The 24957-nt window shown below is 42.6% G+C and overlaps 1 protein-coding gene and 1 non-coding gene across 3 annotated transcripts; one reads left to right on the top strand and one right to left on the bottom strand.

The window, feature by feature from the left end:
* Nucleotides 1–824: 824 nt before the first annotated feature.
* rcor2 (REST corepressor 2) lies at nucleotides 825–17766 on the bottom strand. Of its 2 annotated transcripts, none has more exons than XM_035149175.2 (14): nucleotides 17641–17766; nucleotides 12319–12444; nucleotides 9705–9761; nucleotides 8980–9060; nucleotides 8517–8569; nucleotides 8203–8364; nucleotides 7990–8114; nucleotides 7627–7693; nucleotides 7304–7540; nucleotides 6500–6577; nucleotides 6137–6194; nucleotides 4308–4375; nucleotides 3880–4041; nucleotides 825–3732 (listed from the first exon to the last, which is right to left on the bottom strand). In XM_035149175.2, the coding sequence occupies exons 2-14, from the start codon at nucleotides 12440–12442 to the stop codon at nucleotides 3382–3384; spliced, it is 1623 nt and encodes a 540-aa protein (XP_035005066.1). In that variant the 5' UTR covers nucleotides 12443–12444; nucleotides 17641–17766; the 3' UTR covers nucleotides 825–3381. The 2 variants fall into 2 exon arrangements, with proteins under 2 accessions (XP_035005066.1, XP_035005064.1); XM_035149173.2 differs by lacking the exon at nucleotides 17641–17766 and adding an exon at nucleotides 15376–15640.
* A 6069-nt stretch (nucleotides 17767–23835) lies between these two features.
* On the top strand, nucleotides 23836–23917 carry trnal-aag. Its single transcript has one exon. It is a non-coding gene; the product is annotated as a tRNA-Leu (tRNA).
* Nucleotides 23918–24957: the final 1040 nt, after the last annotated feature.

Raw genomic sequence — 24957 nt, 5'->3', positions numbered from 1 at the left:
GGGTGGTGTAGGAAATGTGACTGTCAGCGTTAATTATGCCGGAGAACAGCGGACACTTCACTGTCCCACAAAATGTTTCTTCAAATATGATTGATCCTCTGTCGAGGAAATTCACAGCAGCACAAGGGGAAAGGTGTAAGTAATAGTACGAACAAGAATAGAAGTACTATGTATAGCTGCTTTTTTAATGTGCAACAGAAATATACAAGTTGTGTTCTCGATTGGTCTTTGTTGTGTACAATATGTGCAGCAGTCATTCTTGGATTATGGATTCAATATGAAGATTTGCTGCCTTTAGGTTTCTTCTAGGTGTGATATATTCTTCGGGGGTTAATGCAGTGTTCGGACGAACTTGAATTATATTGCTTTGAATTTAATTAGTCGAGAAACTAATCTGCAGATTGATCAGTAATGAGAATGGTTAGTTATTAACACTGAAGATAGAATATCACAACTCGTATCTAGGTGTGGACCACTTGGTAACTTTAATTTAACACAGAACATATTCAACACTCAAAATGGTGCAGTTAATAACCTGAACCCCATTGAAGCTGAGGTGTTTCAGAGCAGCTGCCTGTTTTGCCTGGTGCAGATTTTTCAGTTGTTTCTACTAAAAGATAAAGGAGACAGTTCAGACCATGTGGGAAAGTGGAAGCTGCAGGTGGCCGAACCTGTTGGGAGCCGACAGATGGTTTTTGGGAACAGATGATGTGTCGCTCTCTCGCTGCAGGAGCACGCTGAACGCCTGTAGGTGTGAATTAGGCTAAGATGACATCCCTGGCACTTTGTCAGTCATTTTAAACAATGAAGAGAAAAAAGCAAAGTATTGTTTGGTCATTTCTTTATTCTATAAAAAAAAAAAATCTGTCAAACACAAGTAGTTCAGTTTCCACAATGTAAACAGCTTCTCACGTACAGTACACACAAGCAGTTTTGCAAACAAAGGAACAACGGGAAGAAGAACGACTCAGAGCAAAGTGAAAAGACGCTTTAAAGCCAAAGTGTGGTGATGAGCTGCTTCGCTGCCCCCTGGAGGCCTCTGCTGACAAAGAGGCTGCAGCGATGTGAGACTGTGGAAGCAGCAGCAGCACCAGCACTGAACACAGATCTGCTTGAGAAGGCGGTGATACAACAGGCAACTGGAATATGAGGGGAGATTCAGCAGGAGAAAGAACTGAAGGAGAAATGCCGTTCACTTGTTTTCTAGAGATGCCAGAGATCCTGCACTGTGGGACAAACGCAGCGTTTCCGGGACAGTTTGTCGTCCAAAACGATTTTCACGTTACCGCAATAAACTCCTTCCACGTGCCCTTTGACCCCCCCCGGGGCCTCCTCCCTCTGAGCCCAGACAGGTCAGGACTTTAATAAAAGCACCAGAGAGAAAGTTGACTTAAACAACTGCACTCAGACGACTTGACCGAGCCGTCTGCGCATCTTTGAAAAGAAAAAAAAACTTTTGGAATTTACCTTGACAACAAAACACTCAACTGAGTCATCGCAAGCAGCCAGTGATATTTTGGATTAAACCTGAACCTACAGGAATACATGGACGTTAATGGCCAACTCGCAGAGAGAAAACTTAACACTCATGTCTGTACATCAGCTGAGGCTCCAACCAGCAGGCAGCAGTAAGACTGGAGGGAAGCAAACACTTGCTATCGATTCCTACAAAACACAATATGAAACATGTCGTACTTAATTTAATGAATCTGTTGAAGTGTATAGGTCAATTTGTCAGGGTTATTGTTACAAAACAAACAAATGTGTTAATCAGAGCTTCAGGGCCCAGTCACATGTAAATGTAAAACAAACACCAGGGGTCAGAGTTGTTATATTCACCCCCTCGCTCCCACAGATAACAAGTAAATGGGAGAAGGTTTACCGCTGATATATTTGCATGTGTGTGACCATGCCCTTATTTACAGTTAGACAGATGTTAACCTCTAGTTAGAACCAGTCTCGCTGTCAACCAACTTCCTTTAAGTTAGCCGTCTGCTGGCGTTAGCGTCAATCCTGAAGACATAGAGGCAACTCTCCGCAGGAAACTGATTTACAATATCGTCACCCGCTCATGTCTAAGGTGTAGGAAGCGAGACGACATCTTGAAGTGTCTGGAGACTTGAGCAAACACTGAGGGACGATGTGCTTTTAAAGCAATAACAGGACTTTGGCAGAACATTTCCTTCTTCTTGAATAACATCCCAGGAATGAAGAGTCAGTGAGAGCAGGCGTGTTACACAGAAGCTCATGTTTGATTCTGCTGCTCGTCACAGCGACCAGTGTTAACCTCCAACACTGGACTGGTGAAGAAGATCTGTGGCAACACGTCTGGTTGAAATGACCGACACAGTCCAGACTCTTCTTCTCCTTCGTGCTCAGTCAATAATTATCATCATAATAATAAAGTATGCACTAGCTAAACTACTTACAGTCACTGACTGCCTATCTAGAGCTCAAGTCTAGTCAAAGAAACAGGAAAACATCACTCCAGTTAATACTAGTAATACATGGCTATGAGAGGAGAGATCTCGGTTTGTCTTTTTTGCCCGATTCAGAATTTCCACGACGAAAAGCGACTAAACTCGCAGCTCTCAGGACGACGCTCGGGTTCTTTGACGACGTACCTCCTCGCTCCTGTGAGGGTCCGAGTTTTAAAGCACGAAAGGAAAAAAAGGCATAACTATCCACACCATCAAAATGAGTTTCTAATTTACACGACCTCTCAGGAGAAGGTTTGGCTCAGATGTGAGAAACTCTTCATCCTCTTTTTTTCTTTCCCTCTTTTATTTATCATTTGTTTTTCCTGAAGGCTGTTTGGATGACTTGATACCTGCCTAGTGGAACCTACAGTGTATATATTTATATATACGCATGTGTGTGCATGTTCAACCACACTCCTCCGCAATCCAGATGTTCAACAGTTGCCATGGAGATGGGCAGGTGGGTTTGCTCGCTGTGGTCATGGCTTCAACAGCTTGATGATCCAGTGTCTTTGTCTTGTTTTTGTTCAAGGAGGTGTGTGTGCATGCGTGTGTGTGTGTGTTACACTAGAGAACAATGGTCTGGAGGTAGGTGTGTGTCAGTACAGTGAAGGGGCCTCAGATCACCAATGCAGTGGACTTTGTTGCTGGGCCCCTCACTCTCTTCCTGCCACGTTTTTTTAAGAACTGAGACGTCACCTTAGGGACCCGAGAATGTTTGATTGAACATGTGACGTGTCATGTTCCCAGAGACAACGGCTGGGAACGTTGCAGTTACAAGTAGAAGGAATTTTCTTTGAGAAAAGAGAGAGAAATGGGTTTGTCTGCATGCTTGTGTGTGTGTGTCTGTGTGCTTCTACTCCTACTGTGTGTGTGTGTGTGTGTCTGCGTGTGTGTGTCATCAGTGCGAGTTGGACTGCTCCACTTTGAGCCCGACCAGTGACGGAGGCAGCTGCCCCGCTGCAGTGCTGGAGGAGGAGGAGCTGGGTGGAGAAGCCCTGAGGCTGGAGCTCCCTGAGGAGGAGGAGGTCACCGCGGGACGGATGAGTGGAGGTGGCGGGTGGTTGTGAGGCGCTCGGTTCTGCAGTGGGCGAGTCTGAAGAGGAGGCGGCTGACGGAGGAGGCTTGGGGGAGCCGATGGAGGCGCGGGACGCAGCAGCGGTGGAGGCTGGGAGAAAGATGACGGAGTCTGGGTGGAGGAAGGGGGAGAGGCGCTGTCGGCAGCATCTGAGGGAAAGTCCTCCATTTTGACCTGAGGGGAGGGAGGAGACGGAGGTGGAGGACAATTAGCAAAGACAAGATGAAGTGAGATAAGGGGGACAGTTGGAGAGAAGTTTTGCGAAAACAAGGCAAGAGAACATCATGTCTAACATCACGTGTGACTTCTGACAGGCCTCACCTCGTCCTCCTCTGCACCTCCGTCTGTAGCTGCCGTGATCTCCTCACCGCTCCTCCTGGGGTCCCTCTGGTCGCGGCTAGTGGCCACCTGCTCGGCTGCCCACTCCCTCAGCACCTCGTCCAGGTTGAACCTGCGCCGGTAGCTCACGAAGAACGAACTCACCTGAACCCAATGAGAAAGACGTGTTTGAGAAGAAATGGCGTACGACAGAAAGTTGTGCCATGTTCAAGGACACAGAGGCCGACAATGGACAAATTAGAGGAGGGATAACGGAGATTATACTCATCCCATAAAAGACACATGCTAATCTAGACGCAGGGATGAGGGGGTAATTGCAGAAGAGATGAAAAGCTGATAGGCAGCTCGCTGAGAGCGCAAAGTTAGACTGAGGTCAGAACAAGAGATGAGAAGTGGAAGAGGATGCTCACCTGAGCTGGCGTCTTGGTTCCTATCACCTCTGCAATGGCTGCAAAGTCTTTACCATAACGACGGATAGCTGGAAACGGAGAGAGAAAAAACCCATCAGGTTCATGTCGTCTCTATGCGTCACTTACAGGCACTTCATTGGCCTTAAAATGCTGCAGAAACGGCTGCAGTGTGTGTGTGTGTGTGTGTGTGTGTGTGTGTGTGTGTGTGTGTGTGAGAGGAAACGCAGGGACGAGTGGATGTAGAGTGAGCTGGCTTGTTGATGCGTGTGTTTTCTGTTGACCTTCAGCTGAGGTCGGCTGACTGAGTGCACCTGCTCTTTTACAGGCCTGACCTGCTTCGCCCTCACGTCGTTACACACATTCAGATCTTTCACTCTCTCTCCTGCTGTTAATGCTGCACAGCTGCAGTAGCTGTGGATCCAATGCTCCAAGGTGCATTGACAGCAGCTGCAAAGGGAAAGTGGGGAGATTTCTCTTCCAAACACTGTATTAACCTTGAGTTTTGCCTGACTTGTGAATTAGCACTACAGGCAGGAATCTCCTGTAACTCCTACGTTAACCCAGTGCTTCTCACACTGGTCCGATCTTAATTGTCTGTTGGTAATAATGGGGAAATTTGACCTTCATGTTTTCGGAGTGAGTTACTGTTTACTCTTATGAATTATTTAAACGCTGCCCAAACTGCAAGTTTTCATTTAGAAAAGACGCAGCCCTCCTGCAAACTGCTGACCCCAGGAGCAAGATAGATTTCATCCTCCGTTACATCTTACCAACGTGTTCTCTCAAGGAATATCAGCAGTTTTTGCATCTGTGTATCTTATAATTTAAATTTACCTGCCATGTTGCCTTCTGTAAAGGACATCAGTATAAATAAATAAATAAATATTGGAATACAGAAATAAATGTAGAAATACAGGAATAGCCTTTTTCACTGTAAATAGTAATTCTTGTTTCCATTTATTTATGTATTTAATCATTTATTTATATATTTATTTATACTTATGTCATTGTTTGTCCTTCAGTCTTCTGAATAAAGATCCTTGTTCTGATCAGGGATGTCAGGTAAAATAATATAATTTCATTTAATGTGTTTGCACATCAGGTAATAATTTCCAGTAAATGCAGCTGATCCTACATCGGCCATTCAGAACTTATCTTATTCATTTTGTCATTGGGTGCCGTGACAAGCAGAACTGTGTCCATAGCAACAAACAGCACCCACACTCATTAGCCATGATTCCTCCTCTTAATACCTCTGAGTTTCCCTCACTGGACTCCCCTCTGTAGATCAACTCTGTGTCTCTAATCAACAAAGTGCTGTCGACAGAAGAAGCTTCACATTTCCCCAAAGCTCTAATTTAGTTTCATTACACAGGGAACCTGTATCCCAGGAGCTCATGTGTATTTCAGCTGCATCACTTCATCATGAGTGTAGCATTAAGGAGACATACATTAAACAGAATCGCAGCCTGATGTGATGAAATGTCGTCACTTCATCATTTTACCTTGTTCTCTCAAAGATTTGTCATAATTAACTAATACATTTTTTTGTTCTGGCCAAAAACGTGTTAATAAAACTACATAGGCCCTTGTGAGACCTGGTATTGACATCCATCCTGAGAGATCCGATCACAAGTGGACAGTGTGAAGTACGTATGTTCACAAGGATCATTTGAGTGACACAAATGAACCATTTAAATAAACCAAGACTGCAGCAGAGTCATAAGGAGACGTACTGTTTGGTCATACAGTACCAACACATGCAGTCTAGGCTCTTTGAGGTGACTCTACAGGAGGACGAGGATGATGATGCTGCAGCCTTTACTCACCCTGCACAGCCAGGAGCTGCTCCTCTGTGGTCCAACGAGAGTTCATCTTCGGGGTAGGCTGAGAAAGGGAGAGAGGAGAGAGATTAGAGCATGACAGGGGTACAGTAGGTGGTAAGAACGATGAGGAGAAAGAGGTGAAAATGACAGCATGAGAGCAAAGAGCAGATTAAGACTAATCTCAGTCCCGCAAGGGGTGAAATTATATCTGGAGGGAATTGGGGAAGGGCAGAATGAATAAATGAGGAGGAGAGGGACGAGCTGAGTAAAGTCATTAGAGTCAGGAAACAAAAATCAAAGCAGAGATAGATGAGGGATGTAAAGGGAAGAAAATGAAGAGAGGCAGGAGTGGAGAAAAAGATTTACCTCAGCCGCTCGGAACACATCAACACCTGCATTAAGACTCTGCTTCAAGCTACTGTTGTTCTGTTTAATGGACTGAACCTGAAAGAGAGGGGGGGGGAAATGAGAGAATACAATGTAAGATAATTGGGAGCACGGATGCCATGAAACAAAAATCTGTAGCTCTGAGTAGATACAAAGAAACTTCTTTTACTTTTAACATGCAGTAACTCACAACTTTCGCTGCTCAAACAAAGCAAGTAGCTGTGATTTTAAAATGTCAATAGTGATAGAATATACTTTTTTTGGTTATGTTTCCACCAGCTTTTTCAACCCTGATCTGGTTGTTGAGCTATTTTTTTGTTTAATTATTGTAACTAAACAACCCTTCACCGACATCAAATTAATTTTGTGTGCTGATTAATTAGGTTTGTTAACAGCACATCAACACAAGCGTCGACCCTTATCACCAAAAGCTCTCAAATATCATTCTTTCTAGGTTCATATCTTTGTCTGTTTCTTCTACATGTATGGCGCCTCTTTCATTCTGATGTATTTGTATTCTTGTATTTTTTTTTTTATCTATAACGTGTTGGAAACGTTAGCAACTGTTCACTCGTGGTGAATCCTGCAAAAGATCTCCTGCTGTATTCTCACAAGAGCTAATTCGTACAATATCGTGACATTTTAGTTGGGGCTGGCAGGAAAAACTCTGGAGAATGTCCGTAGCAATTCACTTGGACATTTGCCTGATCACATACAGCCCCTCCAGATGATTTCAGGGGATTATCTGGAGTTCAGTGCATGTCTGAAAGCAGCTATACATACTTGTCTCTTCAGTGACACCAGCGTCGTGTCCAGCTGTCGTACAGACAGCACCCCGGCATCTTGAGAGGCTGAAAGGGACATGATGTCTCCCTGCTCCAGGTACATGCCTTTCGGTGGCCTGCGGCGGGCTCGGAGTGGGTGGTGGCGATACTGGGCCCCGATATTCTCCTTCTTTATCGGCCCAGAGCGACTGGGGGTGGGCTTCTCAGAGCTAGCGCTGGGGGTCTGTTTCACTGCCTTTGTGGACAAAGAAATCACAAAATAAAAACCAACAAAAAAAAAGGGTGACTCGTGAAAGTCATGACTTGATATTTTTCCTTTACCTCTTTCTTGTTGTTAATCTCAAAGTCACTGTCACTGCCGGGGTCTCCTTCCTCCAACTCATCATTACTGCAACACAAAAAGTAAACAGAGAAATTAAACCAAAACTGAAAATAATATCCAAGGATCTCATCTATATAAATTATTCTCTTGTTTCCTCAGGTTAACATGCTTATCAAGTGTCATTCAACAAAGCAGTTTTGGAAATGTTAGCTCTCAGGTAACTTGTGTCTGAGAGAACTTTGTTTTCTTCCTCTAATATATATTCATTCTTCCCTATTCATCATTTCCTTCTTCTCTCTCTCCTCAGCCAACACACTCAGTTTCCTCCAGGGGGATCATTAAACTTTCATGGATTCTCATACCTGTCTTCTTTCTCTCTCTTGCTGACCAGCCTCCTGGCCTGTCGGTCCATCACTGAGGTCCTGGTCCTGGTCTTCTTCCAGCTGTAGTAGTACTTTACCAAGCTGGAGATCAGCTTGTCTGGCAGCTACACACAAACACAGCCCGTTGATGAATTGATGAAAATTACAGTACTAGATATACTGCCGGGGTGTGTTATTCTCCCAGTCTCTCACCATCTGCTGGATGCGGTGGAAGCTCTTGCCGTGGAAGCTGAAGGCCTGTTCGAACAGCACTTTATCCTCCAATGTCCACTCGTCCGGGAAGGGGGTGAAGTTGGCGAGGTCGGCCAGTGAGCGCTCCACGTCGTGTTTGTGCCACAGCAACATGCCCAGGGCCTGGTGGAACGCAGAGGGAAAGCCAAAAGATTTGGGGAGAGGTTAGTTTTAGTAGAGGGACAAGATACAGAGGCAACAGGAATATAATTTAAGTTGTAAAATGTAGAGGAAACACAAATGTTTTTAGGGAAAATAGGAAAGACTAATCTTACCTGCTCCATGTTGTATCCATGTTTTTCTTTAGCCATCAGGATGTACTCATCCACTAGAATAAAGAGAAAATTGGTTTAAAAGGAGGTGAGAAAGATGAATGAATAGATAGAGAGCAGGAAAAAAGAGGAGAAAGGCAAAAAGCACAAAAGTATGCTGTGGAGAGTTGGAAAGGAAAACCAGCTAGGGATGGTTAAAAAAAACAGGAAGATAAAGAAAGGAGCAAAGGAGTAAATAATGAATATAAAGCAAACAAAAAGGATTGAGGGAATGAATACAAATGAGGAAGAGAAGAAAGATGGAGGTGAAGAGACCAAGCTAAAGCACATTGAGAGACAGATGGATTGAAAGTTTTAATTACTATTCTCTAGTCAGGACTAGCTACCTAACTGAAGGTCAAGTTGTAGTGAATGTAAGGTACGTTTGGTGCGTGTGTGTGTGCGTGTGTGCATGCGCGTAGCTTACACATGGCATCGGAGAGCAGACTGTTGGGACACCACACCAACATGCTCCTCTGGTCCTTCTCATTGTAGCGGGTTGGACTGTCTAGTGATGAAAACAAAACAACACATTTTCAGACATTACATCCACACATGGAGGTTACACTTCTCCTACACCTTTTAATATCTTTTAAATCCATAGATCTCTCTCTCTCCCCTCAGACATTATATTTACTTTAACTTTCATCAGCTTTCTTCTTTTAGGTTAAGACTACTTCTTCAGCTCCATCTTCATTTGAACTAAATGGAGGGGGGTAATACTTAATGAAAAGAACAGAAAAAACATTCATTGTACAGTAGCGACAGAAGAAAATATCTGAGGTCCATTTCAGTTTTTACTGCAGAACAAACCCTTTTATTTACTCAGCAAAGACACATTTTATAGCTTTTAAGATTTCAGTTTCATCTGAAAAACTGACTATTTTTTGGAAAAGAAGCACCTTACTTTAGACATTTTCCAAAAGTTATCTTTCCATCTCTCCATTTTCCTGAATTCCCACATTAACTCTGGTCATTTGACCTTGATCTGTCTCATCATCTGCATTCTCCTCTCTCCTCCATTTCAATGTCCTCTGCTCACCTCTATGCCCCTTAAAAACCTCAATTTCCTGCCTCTCTCTATTCATCTGCCTCTTTATATCTCCATGTGTCACCTCCCTTTCTCCAAACCTTTGCTCTGTGCCAGCTCACCTGGTTTGAACTCTGGGATCTGAGCCTGGTAGTCTCCTCCCACTCTGATCATACTGTCTGTGGAGAGAGACAGTATTTTAGAGAGAGACAGAGAAAGATGGAGAAGAGGATTGGGGGACAAGGATTCCAGTAACAAGGCAGACATTTCCCTAGAAGTAGTAGAGCTGGATCGACAGGATTAAAAGACGATAACAGAGGAGACAGAAGGAGTCACCGACAGGGTGACACAAGACACAGCAAACACAGAGGATGATAAACATCTTCTATTGTATTATGTGCTAAGCCTTCTAACGGGTTTGCTCTATCAAGGCTCTGCCTCGGGATAATCAAAGTTCGTTAGAGGACTGCATACGAACTCAGAACTGGAGTTACACCAAGGTTACCTTTCCTCATTGACAAAATACTGCATCAGCTTGATACGTGTACAGTTGAATTACACTGCTTTTAAATGGGATGGGTACAAGGTTTCTCAAAAAAATAATCAAATAGATGGAATAAAGTTCCATTTTAGCAAATGAAGCACCAGAGGTTCACAAGGAAACCTTTAATGTCTGGTGAGAGAAACTGGTGAATTACAACAATATAGCCAAAAAGCCTTTGATGACTTTTATGCCTTTTATTTTATGGGATCAGGGTAAGCAGAGTTGGGAATTGCTGCCAACTAAAGTGATTTTTTATTGAGAGGAATCAGGCAGATCCTGACGCAACTCGTGTTGTTTTTTATGTACATACTTATTAGATGACCGTAAAAATATGTGGCCTTTGCTGTGTAAAGTAGTGCTGCTTGATTACTTGTTTCATAAAAATGCTGTAATATTTTAACAGAGGCATTATTTACTTCAAGTAAGGTGCTATAAACCTTGTAGGGAAACCCTGAGGATATGTAATTCATTTAAAAAACAGTGCAAACAATGCTCCTCTTGTTAGGCAGTTCACCCCTTGCAAACATTTCCAGGTCAAAGCAGGAAAACATGTGACTGATAACCTCCACAAATAGAGACTTCTTTTAAATCAACAATTTAAATTACATCACAGTCACGTGTCGCAGCATGTAGTTAGTTGCTGTCATTTATCATGATAAGTATCAAACGGTTGCTGGTTTCACAGTATACTGTGTTAAAATTCCTGATCGTTAGTTGCACCATTTAGTCTTTAATCACCGTAATTAACGTGGTGATTTGGTTGATACAGCATCGACCCAAAGTTAGCAAGTCTCCAAGACGCAGTCCCAGCAAGCTATGTTCATTTGTTTTGTGTTTTAAAAACAAGGCGGATGGAGCCGGGCTGCAACACCAGGAGAGCTGCTAGCGCTCTGGACATAGCTAGCGAATGTCAGCATCCACTGTCACCAAATTAAATGCATTTAACAAATGTTGATATTTTGACCTGACCCTGACAATTGGGATCAATGTCTGCACTCGATGGAACACGTTGATAAATAATTAAAATGTTATTGACATAAATATATTATTCAAATACAAAACTCTGAAGTTATTTCAGTTTGTGTATCAGTACTTTTAAAGTTTAAAGTAAACTAAGTAATTGCAGCACATTTGACCTCAATAATACAGATAACCATGATCATTTAGGTCACTGTAATCATGATACAAAATTTTCACTCCATTTTATCTCGACCTGTGGCATTTTCATCATGATAACATCTTAATCCATATGGCATCTATAGAAATCCAAACAGTTGAAGGGGATATAAAAAGGAGAGAGTGACAATGTGATGGCAGACATTAAGTAATCAGTGCTGCTGTGAAGCGAGCAAAAAATGCTGTAGAAGAGATGGGGAGAGAGAGGCTGGAAGCCAAGGAATGAAGAGAAGAGCAGGGAAGCAGAGCGAGAGGAGGAAGAGACAGATTACTGTTTCCACAGGGACAGTGGACAGGAAGGGAGGAGAAGGAGATGATAGAAACTGGAGTAGATGGTAAGAAATGGGTGGGGAGAGGCAGGAAGGGGAACAGAAAAGAAGAAAGAAGAATTGATGGAAGGAAGGAGGAGGCCGAATAGGAGACGCTGCCTGAGAAAGAAATATTGAGAAAGAAATGAGACACATTGATTAGGAAGAGGAGGAGATGATGTTAAGACTGAAGAAGAGAGGAGGAGGAGGAGGATGAATGTAGTGGTTGCAATAATCTTGATAGTCAAGTGTCTTTAGAGCCATCCCTAACTATTCCACTTGTACTGCTGTGCTTGGTCTAAAAATGTGTCCCTTGTCCGTGTGCACGGTGAGAGAATGGTTACACAATGAAAGATCATCAGAGAGTCAGTGGGTGAAGGAGTGAACGGAGGAAGGAAAGATGCATGTGGGCAGAGGATGACAAGGATGGAGGAGTGTGGGAAGGGGGTGGAGGAGAGCAGGAGGGTACCACAGAGGAGAGAAAGCAGTGTGCAGGGCCTTATGAAGCACTGCAGCAATGCAACACATGCAACCGAACAGCTGCCATCGTGTATCTGTGCAACGGTAATGTCTGCATATAAGAACACTGGGTTCATGCTTCAGGTTAGAGTCACATGCACAGATATGAAGTAGCTACATGTTGAAACAATTCTTAACTTAAGGAACTCAGATGTCAGTAAAATATTTCATTTTAACGTGTGTGCCTACCATGAGCATGCTCTTCATCGCTGCTCTCTTCCTCAGAGTGTGGTAGGCTGTTGCCGTTGGTTACAGTCTTGGCTCTGCTCCTGGACAGGACCCCGGACCCCGAGCGCTCCATCACTGAGGGCATAGCTGTACAAAAAAAACACACAAGTTGGCTGCGATGTGTTTTCATTTAAAATCTTATTTAAAAAAATACCTAATTCACTTCTTTTTTTTTAAGTAGAACAACATCTTATGCTGATACCTTGGAAGTTTTCCCATTATTCCCTTGTTTATTCTAAGTTTATTTTCCAAACACATCCAGTACACTAATGAACTCATTCACACACTAAGCTCAAATCAGACCCTCATTATCACCTGCTAGCTCTCAGCCTCACCTTATAACCTGGTGTCTCTCAAATCTAAATTCACATTGACCTTGCACCTGCACCAGTTGAGTTGGCCAGTATGGTGATAAAGATGCTATGACATGGCCATGGTTAGCCAGAGTTAGCTAAAATCCCAGCAATTTGATAATATTACAAGCTGGAAAGTCCCACAATGCAAGAACCAGATGCAAGACTTCAGTTTCGAGCGATTTACAGGAAATAATTGTTGTGTAAATCTTGAGCAATGACTATCAAAATAGATACTAAAAGAAGTACTACAAAAAACAATAATAGCAATCATCAGTTCCATACGGGGTCAGAAGCATACAGCTGTTAAAATACATTCTACAAGTTATTTTTTAAATAAACCGGTACTGGATCGGTGTTCCCTATAAGCTGATACGGTCCAGGTATCGTAATCGGTATCGGGAAGGGACAAAGGGCATTTTTGCTATTGCCGGACATTTAGACAAACTGATACTGGAGGGAAAAAATATCAGATCAATCTAAAAAGAAAATGGTCATAAAAAAAAGACAGAGTGTTGCTGCCTTGTCCTGACATGACCTATACTGAACAGGCCCATGCATATTAAGTAACACTATTAACATGTCTAAATGTGATGTCTTATTTTTAGACTGGGATCTTTTCCAGTGCCCCAACATGAACACATGTATGTATCACAAAACTCACGCCACAGTCAAAGCACAGCCTGCAACACAAACCATCATATACATACATGGCAATTATCTCCATTTCAGGAACATGGGGCCAGGGAAAGGCTTGGAAACACACATCCACACACAAAAGCCAACTAATGCTCCAAACTAGTGACAAGTGGCAGCGTCTGACTAAGGACATGGGAACAACGTGTCATGGACAACACGAGAGACATCAAGCATGAAGGGGGCTCTGCTATCACCCACAGTCACTTGTATGTTATTGTGGCCCAGCCTCGTTTCTTCCTCTCTCTCTCTCTCTTTATCTCCGGACCAGTCAGTGCCACCGTTACACAAAAGACTAGACGGTCAGTTGAGGACACAGCTCCGCACGGTGGAAAGTAGGAACACACTCGAACTCCTTCCGCGTACACAGGTGACCACAAATACAAGATATCGACCGGATATGAGGCAGATCGGGTTGTAATAATCACCAAATTCAGTTTCCTAAAAACTGCTCTTGTCCCTCGTCGGCACATCAGCAACCTCATCTGCAGTTTGCTAACTTGAAATGCGCCCGGATCGAAACAAAGCGGGGACCGACGGTTTCAATCCGACATATTAAAAACGCGATCGCTGCTGGATGGGGGAACGGGGGCCAAATCGTTTACAGCCCGGAGAGATTAAACCACATCTACCAAACTCCGAGTAGACAATACAAGTGTCTGAGCCTCTCTGGGGGTCTTTGTCTGATCGCTGCTCCCGGTGGCCCCCGCAACTACGACAGCTGCCCTCCTCTAACTTCACTTGGGGTGAAATAACCACAACTTCACGAACGCATCTCACCTCGTTTAAATCTACAGAACGTCGATGCGTGTTGAAGTCTGGTGTATCAGCTACAAATGAGTCAGAAGCTGAAGTAACTTTCTCAGGAAGAGTTTTCGTATAGGGAGCCTCGAACACTGCGGCGGACGGTAGCCTCGATCTCCGCCACAACAATCAACTTTTATGAGCTATACGGACTAATACTATAAAATACACGAGAGCTAATCTGGAGAAGCAGGAGCTATTTGTTGTATAAGTATAAGTGTTGCTCAACCAACCACTTGTGTTTTGTAATCGATTTTTCACAATAGCATATGGCATATATAGCATATGGATTACTTTTTGTCACTTGTCACAATATATACATATCTATGGTATGATACACAAAAATAATCAATACTGCAAACACAGTCTAATGAGTTTAATGTCATATATTCATAATTTTTAATACATTTTACATGTGTAAATTGGTAATCTAATGCACCTTTCCTATTTGATGCATAATTTTTAACTCATACCTTTAAATATTATCTATAAAATAACCTTAAAGGGACTAATAATATACTCGTGGGTCTCAGGATTAAGTTTAGAGTGACTTGTGGTAGCATTTTTACTTGGCACATGGAAAATTGTAATATTACTATAATATTACTACTCTCTAAGCATCCTTTTATATAACAATGGCTGTATATTAAAAACGATCGTTCAATATTAAACATTTGAGGCGATGGATTCAGAGCCGGGGTTTCATCTGAGCCCACGTTTTCTGACTAAATCGATATTCTCGAAGCTTTGCTGAGCAGTTATCTGTGTCACACTTTGAAGTCCTTTTGTTTTCCCCCACGCTTACGTTGCTGTTACTACTACTACTGACGCTACTGACGCTACTGTCTGCTGCTGCTGGTGTGGAGGAAAAACTCGCTCTCCGGGTTATTCTAACTATACTTGTCGGTGCGTTCCGGGACATTTAGGTGCTAACTGCTCCATGGAGTCATTTCTGGCGGTTGAACAATAATAAAAGAAGAAATAAAAACAGGCGAAATTTCTTCTTCTTCTTCTTCCCCGCCCGCTCCTCCTCCTCCTCCTCCCTCTCACCAAAGTGCAGGCTGAAGTCAAACCTAGTTGGGATGCTAGCGTTAGCAGGCTAGCTTGCGGGGCTACATGAGTAACGTTAATAGTTGGAAGTGGGGAGATAACAGTGGCACCGTACCTGCGTTCCGCTTCCCTCCGCTTTCCCCCGCACTCAAAACTTCTCTGCGGCTCCGTCCGCGGCGAGCAGTGGCCCCTGGAAGTGCTGCGAGCGACCCGCGGAGCCCCGAAACGGCTTAATTCCTGCTTAATTGATGCACACGGTCAGTACAATGAAGTGAGCGAGCGCGGAGACATGGAAGCAGCCGCGAGTGAGTGTGTGTGTGTGTGTGTGTGTGTGTGAGTGTGAGTGCCGGGGGAGGCGGACAACACCCGGAGAAAAGTGAGGTGGACGTCCGCCCGGATGCGTTCGCCTCTCCCAACCAACCAGCCGTTTGGATTGACGAGAAATAGTCCCGCAAAACTATTAACTGTAGTCCACTCCTGTTTTCTAGTTTGATCGCTGAGCATCTTATCTAACGCGTTAGAGGGCATTTTACCAGCTCATCTTAATTAAAGCCTAGTTTAAAACAAATCTGACTTTAAATTTCTTTCCGGCTGGTTTGCCTTTTGATTATTAATCAGAGTTGATCTAGTGTAAATATTTATATTTATCTGCAATATAAACAGTTATTTATCAGTTATAGTCTCTTAATCTGCCATCTATCAAAATCCCATAAATTAGGGACTACTTGCCAGTGTGTCGGCGGAGGGATTCGTCAGCTGTGCATCTCTGTGCTGAGACAGGCTGTCCAGACTTGCACTGATGTATGCACGGTGGAGGAGGGGGGCGATTCAACCGAGTGTGTGCGTGCGCACATGTGTGCACGCGTATGATAGTGCACGTGTCCCCAAGAGCAGGCGTGTGACTTCGCCCCCTGACCTGACGATGACTCAGAAAAACAGCCTCAATGTACTTTTTTATTTATGTTTTATTTAACATGTGGAACAATTCAAAAATCATGGAGTTCTGCTCTCTCTCTCTCTCTCTCTCTCTCTCTCGCCCTCTGTGTGTGTGTGTGCTTATGTGTGCAGCAATGTATATGTGTACGAGCACAGGTGGAATAGTGTGTGTGTGTGTGTGTGCAGAATGGGGAGTGTTTCAGTCGAAGCAGGATTTCTCACCTGATGCTGGCAATAAGCACAATACGACGCCTCTCTCACACACACACACACACACACACATGTTTGTATCTCGTTGACATAATACATTCCCTATAGCCCCTTACTCTAACCTTAACCATCCAAACTAAATCCCTAAACCTAATTCTAACCCAAACCCTAAAACCAAGCCTTAACCCTCAAACAACCCTTTGAAAAAGTGAGGACCAGTGGAAATGTCTTCACTTTCAAAAATGTCCTCACTCTGTAGGGTCTATGCTTAAAAATGTTCTCACACATATATAAGTACAGGAACACACACACTATCATGGTTCACAAGTGCCTGCTGCTGACATGTAACAGCCTATTACATGCTCTCTCTCTCTCTCTCTCTCTCTCTCTCTCTCTCTCTCTCTCTCACTACTTTCTCATCACCACCTCCTCTCTCCCTCCACCTCCTCTTTGTCATCCCACTTCTCCCCTTTTCCCCACCTCATCTCCATCTCCTCTGTGATCGCTCCTATTTGTCATCCACCTTTTTTTCTCCTCTCCACACTTCTTTTTGCACCTCCTCCATTCGCCTCCTGCTCATCCATCTTTCCCTCCACCAGTACTTTCTCCCTCCTCTTCCTCCTTTCCACCTCCTGAATATCTCCCACAATTCTCCTCCTCCCCCATTTCTTCCCTCTCTCTTCTCTGTCTCTGATTTGTTTCATTCTTTTACCTCCTCTCTTTTCTCCTCTTTCTCTCTATCCATTTGCTGTGCCTCCTCTTCTTTCCTCTCCACTCCTTGATATCTCTCACCCCTCTGTCCCCTGCTCTTCTACACCCCCCTCCTCACTTCCTCTTTCCCAGTGATGACTCCTCTCTCGTGTTCTCCCTTCCTCCTCCTTCCTCCTTCATCTCCTTCCTCATTCCTCCTCTTCCTCCTTCATCTCCTTCCTCACTCCTCCTCTTCCTCCTTCCTGTCTCTCTCTCTCACACAGTGCCTTCGATTTCAACAGTGTGTGTGTGCGTGTGCGTACGTGCAAATTCTTCCCTACCCCTCCCCCATTCTCTCCCCCTACGGTGACACAGTAAAGCAGTTTCGCTCCGTTCACCTCCACTCTTCCTCCCTCCTACCTCTTCCTCTTCCTCCCCCCTCCAGTCTCATTTTCATCCCTGCCACCTCCTCCCTCCCTCCCTTGCCTCCTACCCTCCCCTCTCCTCCCCTCTCCTCTCATTAGTCAGTGTCCATGAAACTCACCATTCCACTGTCTCTCCTCCTGCTCAGTCCTCCAGTCCCTCACACTTCCTCACTAATGAACAACTGCTACCCTCCTCCCTCCTTCCTCCTCCCCTCATCACCTCTCTTCCTCTTCCTCCCTCAGTCCTCCCTTCTCCTCCTCCTCCTCCTCATCCTCCTCCTCTGTCCTCCTCTCCATTCGTCACTCCATCCCTCTCTCTCCTCCCATCCCTCCTCTTTGCACTCGGCGTCTCTTCGATCTTTCAGAACTCAGCGTCCCTCCCACTCTCCCCTCAGCTCACTCTTGTTTTCACTTCTTTCTTCACCCCCTCTCATCCTCCCCCCTTCTCTCTCTACCTACCTGTCTCATTCCTTTCTTCTCGGCTGTCTGTCTGCTCCTCTCACTCCTCTGCTGTCTACCTCCCTCACTTCCCCCCATTTTCCTCCACATCTCCAAACAACTCCCCTCATTTCTTCCCTTTACACCTCACCCTGACTCCCATCCCTCCATCCCTCCCCCCTGTGAAGTCTCTGACTTTCTCTGTTATCTCAGGAGATGCATGCTCCAGAATGAGATGTGATAGAATGAACTCCTCCTGATGCATTCATAGTTGTAATACCATGGTGCATGTTGAAATGTCTTGTATTTCAATACTTTGCCTTTGCAAATTCATTATTTTATGATTTTTTCATACTGATTTCAAAGACGTTGCACCATATAGCACAACTTGAACATATTACCTGTAACACTTCATTTGATTTGTGTATCTGTCAGTGCTCACTCATTGGAAGATGCCTGTAGCATCATGCACCACAGAGGAGGAATTCCTGCATAATAGACCTGAGCCCTTTTTGCCAAATGTATGTATCTAAGGTCTCAAGGCCTATAATCTTTAAGGAAAATGTACCTGAAATCATAATGTTTGTTTTTACCCACAATCCATTGTGGTATTCTGAGTTCTGGAGATATCATTTGTGGCTGCGTTTCCCAAAACTGCACAATGGAGTGGACTTTCCTGTTTCCATACTACTCATTATTTCTATGCATGTTTTGAGTCTGTGGTGTGTTCAAGCTGGAAAAGTAAAAAGACCACTCCAAAAAATATTCATGAGTACTAAAAGAAACCAGATTTTTGTCCCTTCTATTTATACACACAAATTTCCCACAATCCATTGCACAAAGCAAATGGAACAGCTGCTCATAGCAGGACAAAATAAACAAAATGTCTGAAATTGCTCTTTGAACTCCACAGAATATATATTTGTTTTTTGTGCATTGGTACCCATATTGTACCATTTGCTATTGGAATGAACTGGTGACGTATGTTGATTTGGGTTTACCAAATAAAAAAAAAGAGATCATTTGTATTTAGTGCATATACTGTGGACAGTTAAATGGTTTACACTTCAAAAATCTAAAATCTGGCTTGTTCTCCCAAGAAGCTACAGTGTTCAAATATTTGTCCATTTGGCAGCATGAACGTATCCAACAAACCCCATAGCAATCTGCAAGTTAGCTTATGGGATGAGATATGACCTGTTTTGCAAATTTGCTCTGAGGGAAGAACTAAGGTTCACAGGGTGTGCAAAGGTGGAGGGGCATCACAATTTAGCTCAATCTGCGAGCTAGATCCTAAAGTTTCCTCACTGTGCTGTGATGTAAAGTCAACAAAAACATCATGGTTTATCTTCTGGGGATCATGAATGGGCTATTTAGTCCAAATATCATGGAAATCCAATCGTTTGTCATTAATGTTATTTGTAATTTGTCATTAATGGACTTTTTGTTGAAAGGTCACTAAAATCTAATCGGAGTCATCATCATCATTATTAATCAGTATCCACATTAAAGTTTCATTGTATACAATATTGTCATCTTAGGTCCAGCTGTTAGCAGTGCACAAAACAACCTTAATATTAGTATGTTTGATTTATTTGATCTGATATTCTACGATATAACCCAGCACGTCTTTATTGGAACATAAAAATCAATGAAAAGGAATTAAACCACAAAATGAAGCCACTTTAATCCAGAATAATTCGATTATGTCTTGGTTTTTAGTGGAATTCATGCAGATTTGGTTCATACTTTGCCAATTAGATAGGAAAGTTGTCAGCCATAAATCATCTCCAATTATTGCAGAGGTGCCGAATGTAGATAACACTGTGCGACTTCTCATCACGGCAGAACAACCAGAGCGTGTGGCGATGACGTCCGCTCTGTGTTGTGCATTTCTGTGCTGCAGGGCTCTCTGTGTGGAGCGATGCCTCATCCCTCATCCACCATTCTCCTCTGGTTCTTTCCTCACTGCATCTGTTGATTCCCTCTTTCCCCTTCTCTGCATCTCTCCTCCTAGGCTCTCTCCCTCCTTCTTCATCTCTCCCTTCTCTTGTCCTCATCCTTGTTCTTTCCTCCTCATCCCCCCGTCGTCTCCTTCCTCTTCCTCACTGCTGTTTGTCACTATAATCTATCTATCTATCTATCTATCTATCTATCTATCTATCTATCTATCTCTCTTCTTTTTGGTCTGCATTGCTGAGCTGAAGCAAGAGATGTATAGGTATATGTGTGAGCATGCATGTGGCTGTGTGTGTGTGTGTGTGTGTGTGTGTGTGTGTGTGTGTGTGTGTGTGTGTGTGTGTGTGTGTGTGTGGGGAGGGTGGGAGGGGGAACCTTTCGCTTCATTATACACACACACACACTCACTTGAGGGGGAATGTACAGAAAAGAGTTTCATATTTACATTTACGTTTCCAGACAGAGGAAGAGAAAATGCAGACAGGAGTCACACTTCAACTGGAGGATGAGTAGAAATGTTTGGCTGTGTGTCTCAGCTGCAGAAACGGAGAGAGAGAGAGAGAGAGAGAGAGAGAGAGAGAGAGAGAGAGAGAGAGAGAGAGAGAGAGAGAGAGAGAGAGAGAGAGAGAGAGAGAGAGAGAGAGAGAGAGAGAGAGAGAGAGAGAGAGAGAGAGAGAGAGAGAGAATGAGAATCTGGGCCTCCGTCTCAACTCCCTCGCAGCGCCCCCTACCGACACATGGGATAAATCGTTTTTTCTGCCCACAGCCAGAGACAGATTCCCTGAAGACAAAAGACTGTAGGCGGGGTTTAGAGACTGGGCCATCTGTGTGCTGGGGAGAGCTGCTGCATGAGTGTGTGCGTGTGTGTGTGTGTTGTGTGAGAGAGATGCAGAGGGAGAGAGGAAGAGGCCCCCCCCCACCCCAGACAAGGCCTTTATTTGCATTATGGAAAAGTGGGTAGGCCTGTTAAGGTGGCCATCTCATATCCCATTAAACCAAGAACTGGCAGTCATGGCCAGTGACCTCTTAAGTAATATTTAACTGTTTTGTTTTGTTGTGGGGTCATACAACACAAGAGCCCACTGCTGTATGTTTGAAAATTATATGAATACCTGCATTACCAACAAAAACGTTCCATATCCTTGGTATTTTCTTTTGGTTTTATTGCAGCAAACCCCAATATGTAAAGAAAAATTGAAGTGGGAACCTTTTTCCACCAAAACTGTGTTTGCACATTTGAACAGAGGTAAAACAATATAGATGTGACCATGGAGCCTTGTGAATATGCAGCAAAAATAAACATTTAGTGGTTTTTGTGTTTTATGGAGTGAATGTGGTTATATGAAGAAATTTGTGTTGTTTTGTTCACCGAAAGACAACAGACAAAGAAGAGTCTCTCATCCAACATATGTCTATGAAAATATGATGTTGTGAGAGCCCAGAGATTCCTCCTTGTCAGACTCTTTTGAATAAAACTCCAATAACAGAAATCCAAATACACTTATTTAGGATTGGAGTGGGGCTACACACAGCCCATGAAAACATGGGCGAGGTTGCATGAAACCACTGTCAGAAGAATTGATGAAGCAATATCATCAATTCATGGTTGCAAGCAATTTTCATAAAATTCTTATAAAAGCTATTAATTATCAAACTAGAAGAATGTTTTTGAGCTGTTAAAGAGTTCTTTTGCTCAACCCAGCTCCCAAACAGTGGAAGTAACAGCTGAGCCGAGTCAATGAGACGATCAGACGATTGATAGATAATTAATCTGCAGCTATTTATGTAATTGTAGTTGTGTACATTGTTATTAAAAAATATTCCTGTGCTATTAGTTTCTTTGATAATTTTACATGTTGTGAAGATAATCCTCAGTGTGGTTTCTATATTGATTGTGTCATACCTATGTCTCTGTATTTAAGATTGTATTGAGTTTATTTAAATAATAAAAAAATGGTGTACGTCCTCGGTTGTGTGTTCAGTCTACAATGACCTTGTCGTGCTCATGTTCCCCTTTAGTTCTCCTCTCACCATGTGTTCCATGATATGCCTGCAGGGACCTAAAGTGTGACTTTCACACAGTATTCTTTTACATTTTTGAGGTTGCTTTTCCATAAGGAAAGAAGGTGCATTGATATCTGTAATGGTGGGGGGGTGTTTTAAGATTCACCAGTTAATTAGAGTTTGTTTGTAAGAGCTGGAGTCAAGGGTGAAGAAAGAAAAACACTTCACTTTATGATAAATTACTATTTTTAATGTATTATCTCATCATTTATTCTGTCTGAAGCTTAATTGTATTTATTTGGAAGAAATATAGGGCAGCAATAGAAAATGGGTCATTTCATACTCAATATTGCCATCTAGTGGTCACTGTTACTAACTGCTTTAAGTCAGGCACTTCTATGAGCTAAATTTCACTCTGTTTTTTTCTCCTTTCTAATATAAGAGAGAGCTGCAAATTGTCTATTAGTCTCAATATTCTCAAAGTTGAATTAACTTTTCTATGAATAACATTCATCATTCATCATGTATTCTGATGTATGTGCTGAGATTGATCTGAATTAAGATGAGATTAGATTTAGATTGAGAATTTATATTTCTATTCATTCATGCATTTCTACATTTTTGTGGCCTAAAGACTTTCATCATTTTAAAAGCCCATCTTTACAAAATTATAAAACAATGCACTAAAGGTTCCTGTGTTCCCAAACATACCAAGGACATGACCTCTGTGTCCTTGAGTCATTTCAGTAATCTATCCACGCAGCTTTGCTTTTATTGTAATTTGTGCATTTGAGTCAGGATGATGTCATGTGGAGACTGAGACAAATCCTGGAGCTGCTCCCTGGACGATGAATAATTGTAACCATTTGGACGCCGTCACATTTTTCTACTGAGATCAAAAATGAATATACTTTTGTGATGTACTATACGCCAATGAGCAGAGTCAGATTCAGTTTTTGTGCACCAATTTAAAAAAAAGCACCATTTAATGCTTTGTTTTCCAGCACTAGCAGTTTATGGCGCTGAGGTTAATGAGCATCTTTATTGCCCCGAATCACTACAGTAATGGAAATCCGGGTACATTATATATTACTGCAATGTTTCCCTTTACTCCCACTAATTATTTAGTTCGATTTAATTCCCAAAAGCATTGGGGTAGGTTATCAAACTCATATCCACAAACAATGTATAAATGACACCAGCTTTACTTATATGAAACAGTGCATCACAGAGGTACTGATATCACACAACTATTGTCTTAAATAATCTGCCTTTTAAGTAATAAAATGTTTATTGTTTTGTTGTGTGATAAATGTTCATACTGACTGCGGACTATTCAAATCATTACAGGCCTATCAGTAACAATCTAGTTACAGGAGAGCAGTCACTAAATGAATCATACACGGATAAGGACATTTGTCAATTACATATGTCAATCGCAATATGAATGTGAGATAAAAACACAAATCAAAACGCAATGAACTAAAAGTTTCTTCTTCCTCTTCTTCTTCTTCTTAATGCTACTGTTTGACCTTTCTTGTAGATGAACTACTACTATTATGTCTTACATCCCATCACCTCAGTTTTAACACATTTTAGAGTAGAGAGAGGGTGACCTTCAAAGAGTAAAAGATTTGGAAAAAAAGGTTATGAAATAAGTGCAGTAAGTTTATAAAGATTATATTGAAGTGTCACATGGGTTTGACTGCTTAGATGTGTTAAGGGTTTGTAATCAACTTTATATTACATGTTACTCCCAACTTTTTCTTATATGTTACCATCTTTCAGATTATATTCTGTGATCAGCCTTCTGTGCAAACAAGGATACTACATCCGTGGTAAAGCAGTGACGCATTCAATTGCTGTCGGAATATTGAGAATTAGATGATCGGCGTGTTGCTAGTTTGGTATGGGGTAGCGTGGCCGAGCGGTCTAAGGCGCTGGATTAAGGCTCCAGTCTCCTCGGAGGCGCGGGTTCGAATCCCGCCGCTGCCAATGAACCATAACTTTTTTCTCTGTTGGTCTGATGTTCTAATATTAGGTGTCACATGACAGATGATATCAACAGACGACACAAGCAACATGGTGAATTTACAGGAAGTAGTCCCAACACTGTGCTGAGCTTCACACCAACTTTTCTGTTTTGGTGAGAAATACTGTCCATGTTCGCAGGGCTGGAAAATGTTAATGAAATAGTCTAATTCATTCACTGTCATGAATACTCTGAGCTGATGGTACATTTACTCAAGTAAATGCTGCACAGTCTATGGTGAGCACAATGTATTTTGTACTTTTACTCCACCACATTTTAGAGGGAAATATTGTACTTTTTACTCCATTACATTGAACCGAAAACTGAGTTTACTACTCTCTCTGCAGATTAACATTTTGAACACAGAACGTTTGATGATCTTGTAAAAGGTGAGGCATTGTTAAAAGCTAAACTAAACAAAATATTCAAAACGTTAAATAGGTGACTGGATCGACCACAACCCTAAAATGACTTAAATGAAGGCACCACGTACAATAATCCAGTACAATATGATATGTGATCACAAGGGTTCATTGTGAGGCTGAATCATTTCAGGAATATTGCCCTTCTAGAAAGATCATCCACTGTAATTCCTCTGTATTAATCCCCCTGGAGCAGAAACCTCTGCAGAAGCCTGGGTTGGCCTCATTGGCTCTCATTCAGATCCACAGTTTCTTTGACTTTGATAATCTAAGAAAATCTGCACACAGTGTACACCCATCTTTTTCACATGGAATTTATAATTTGGGTATAGTATTAGTCTTTTTTTTTTGTGGGAAATTTTCCCTCCATAACACAAATCATTACATTTTAAGGTGAATATAAGGTTAGGTTAAGTTTGAGTTAAGGTTAGGTCAAGGTTAATGTTCAGGTTAGGTTGGGGTTAGGATTAGGTATCTCTCTATCTCTCTATATTAGATCTGCATTGCAAGAGATATATAGGTATATGTGTGAACATGCATGTGGCTGTAACCCTCACACATTTGAGGGGGAATGCACAGAA

This window comes from Hippoglossus stenolepis, chromosome 23, assembly GCF_022539355.2.
Source record: "Hippoglossus stenolepis isolate QCI-W04-F060 chromosome 23, HSTE1.2, whole genome shotgun sequence".
Classification (NCBI taxonomy): Eukaryota; Metazoa; Chordata; class Actinopteri; order Pleuronectiformes; family Pleuronectidae; genus Hippoglossus; species Hippoglossus stenolepis.
This window is presented reverse-complemented; position numbering and strand designations above follow the sequence as displayed.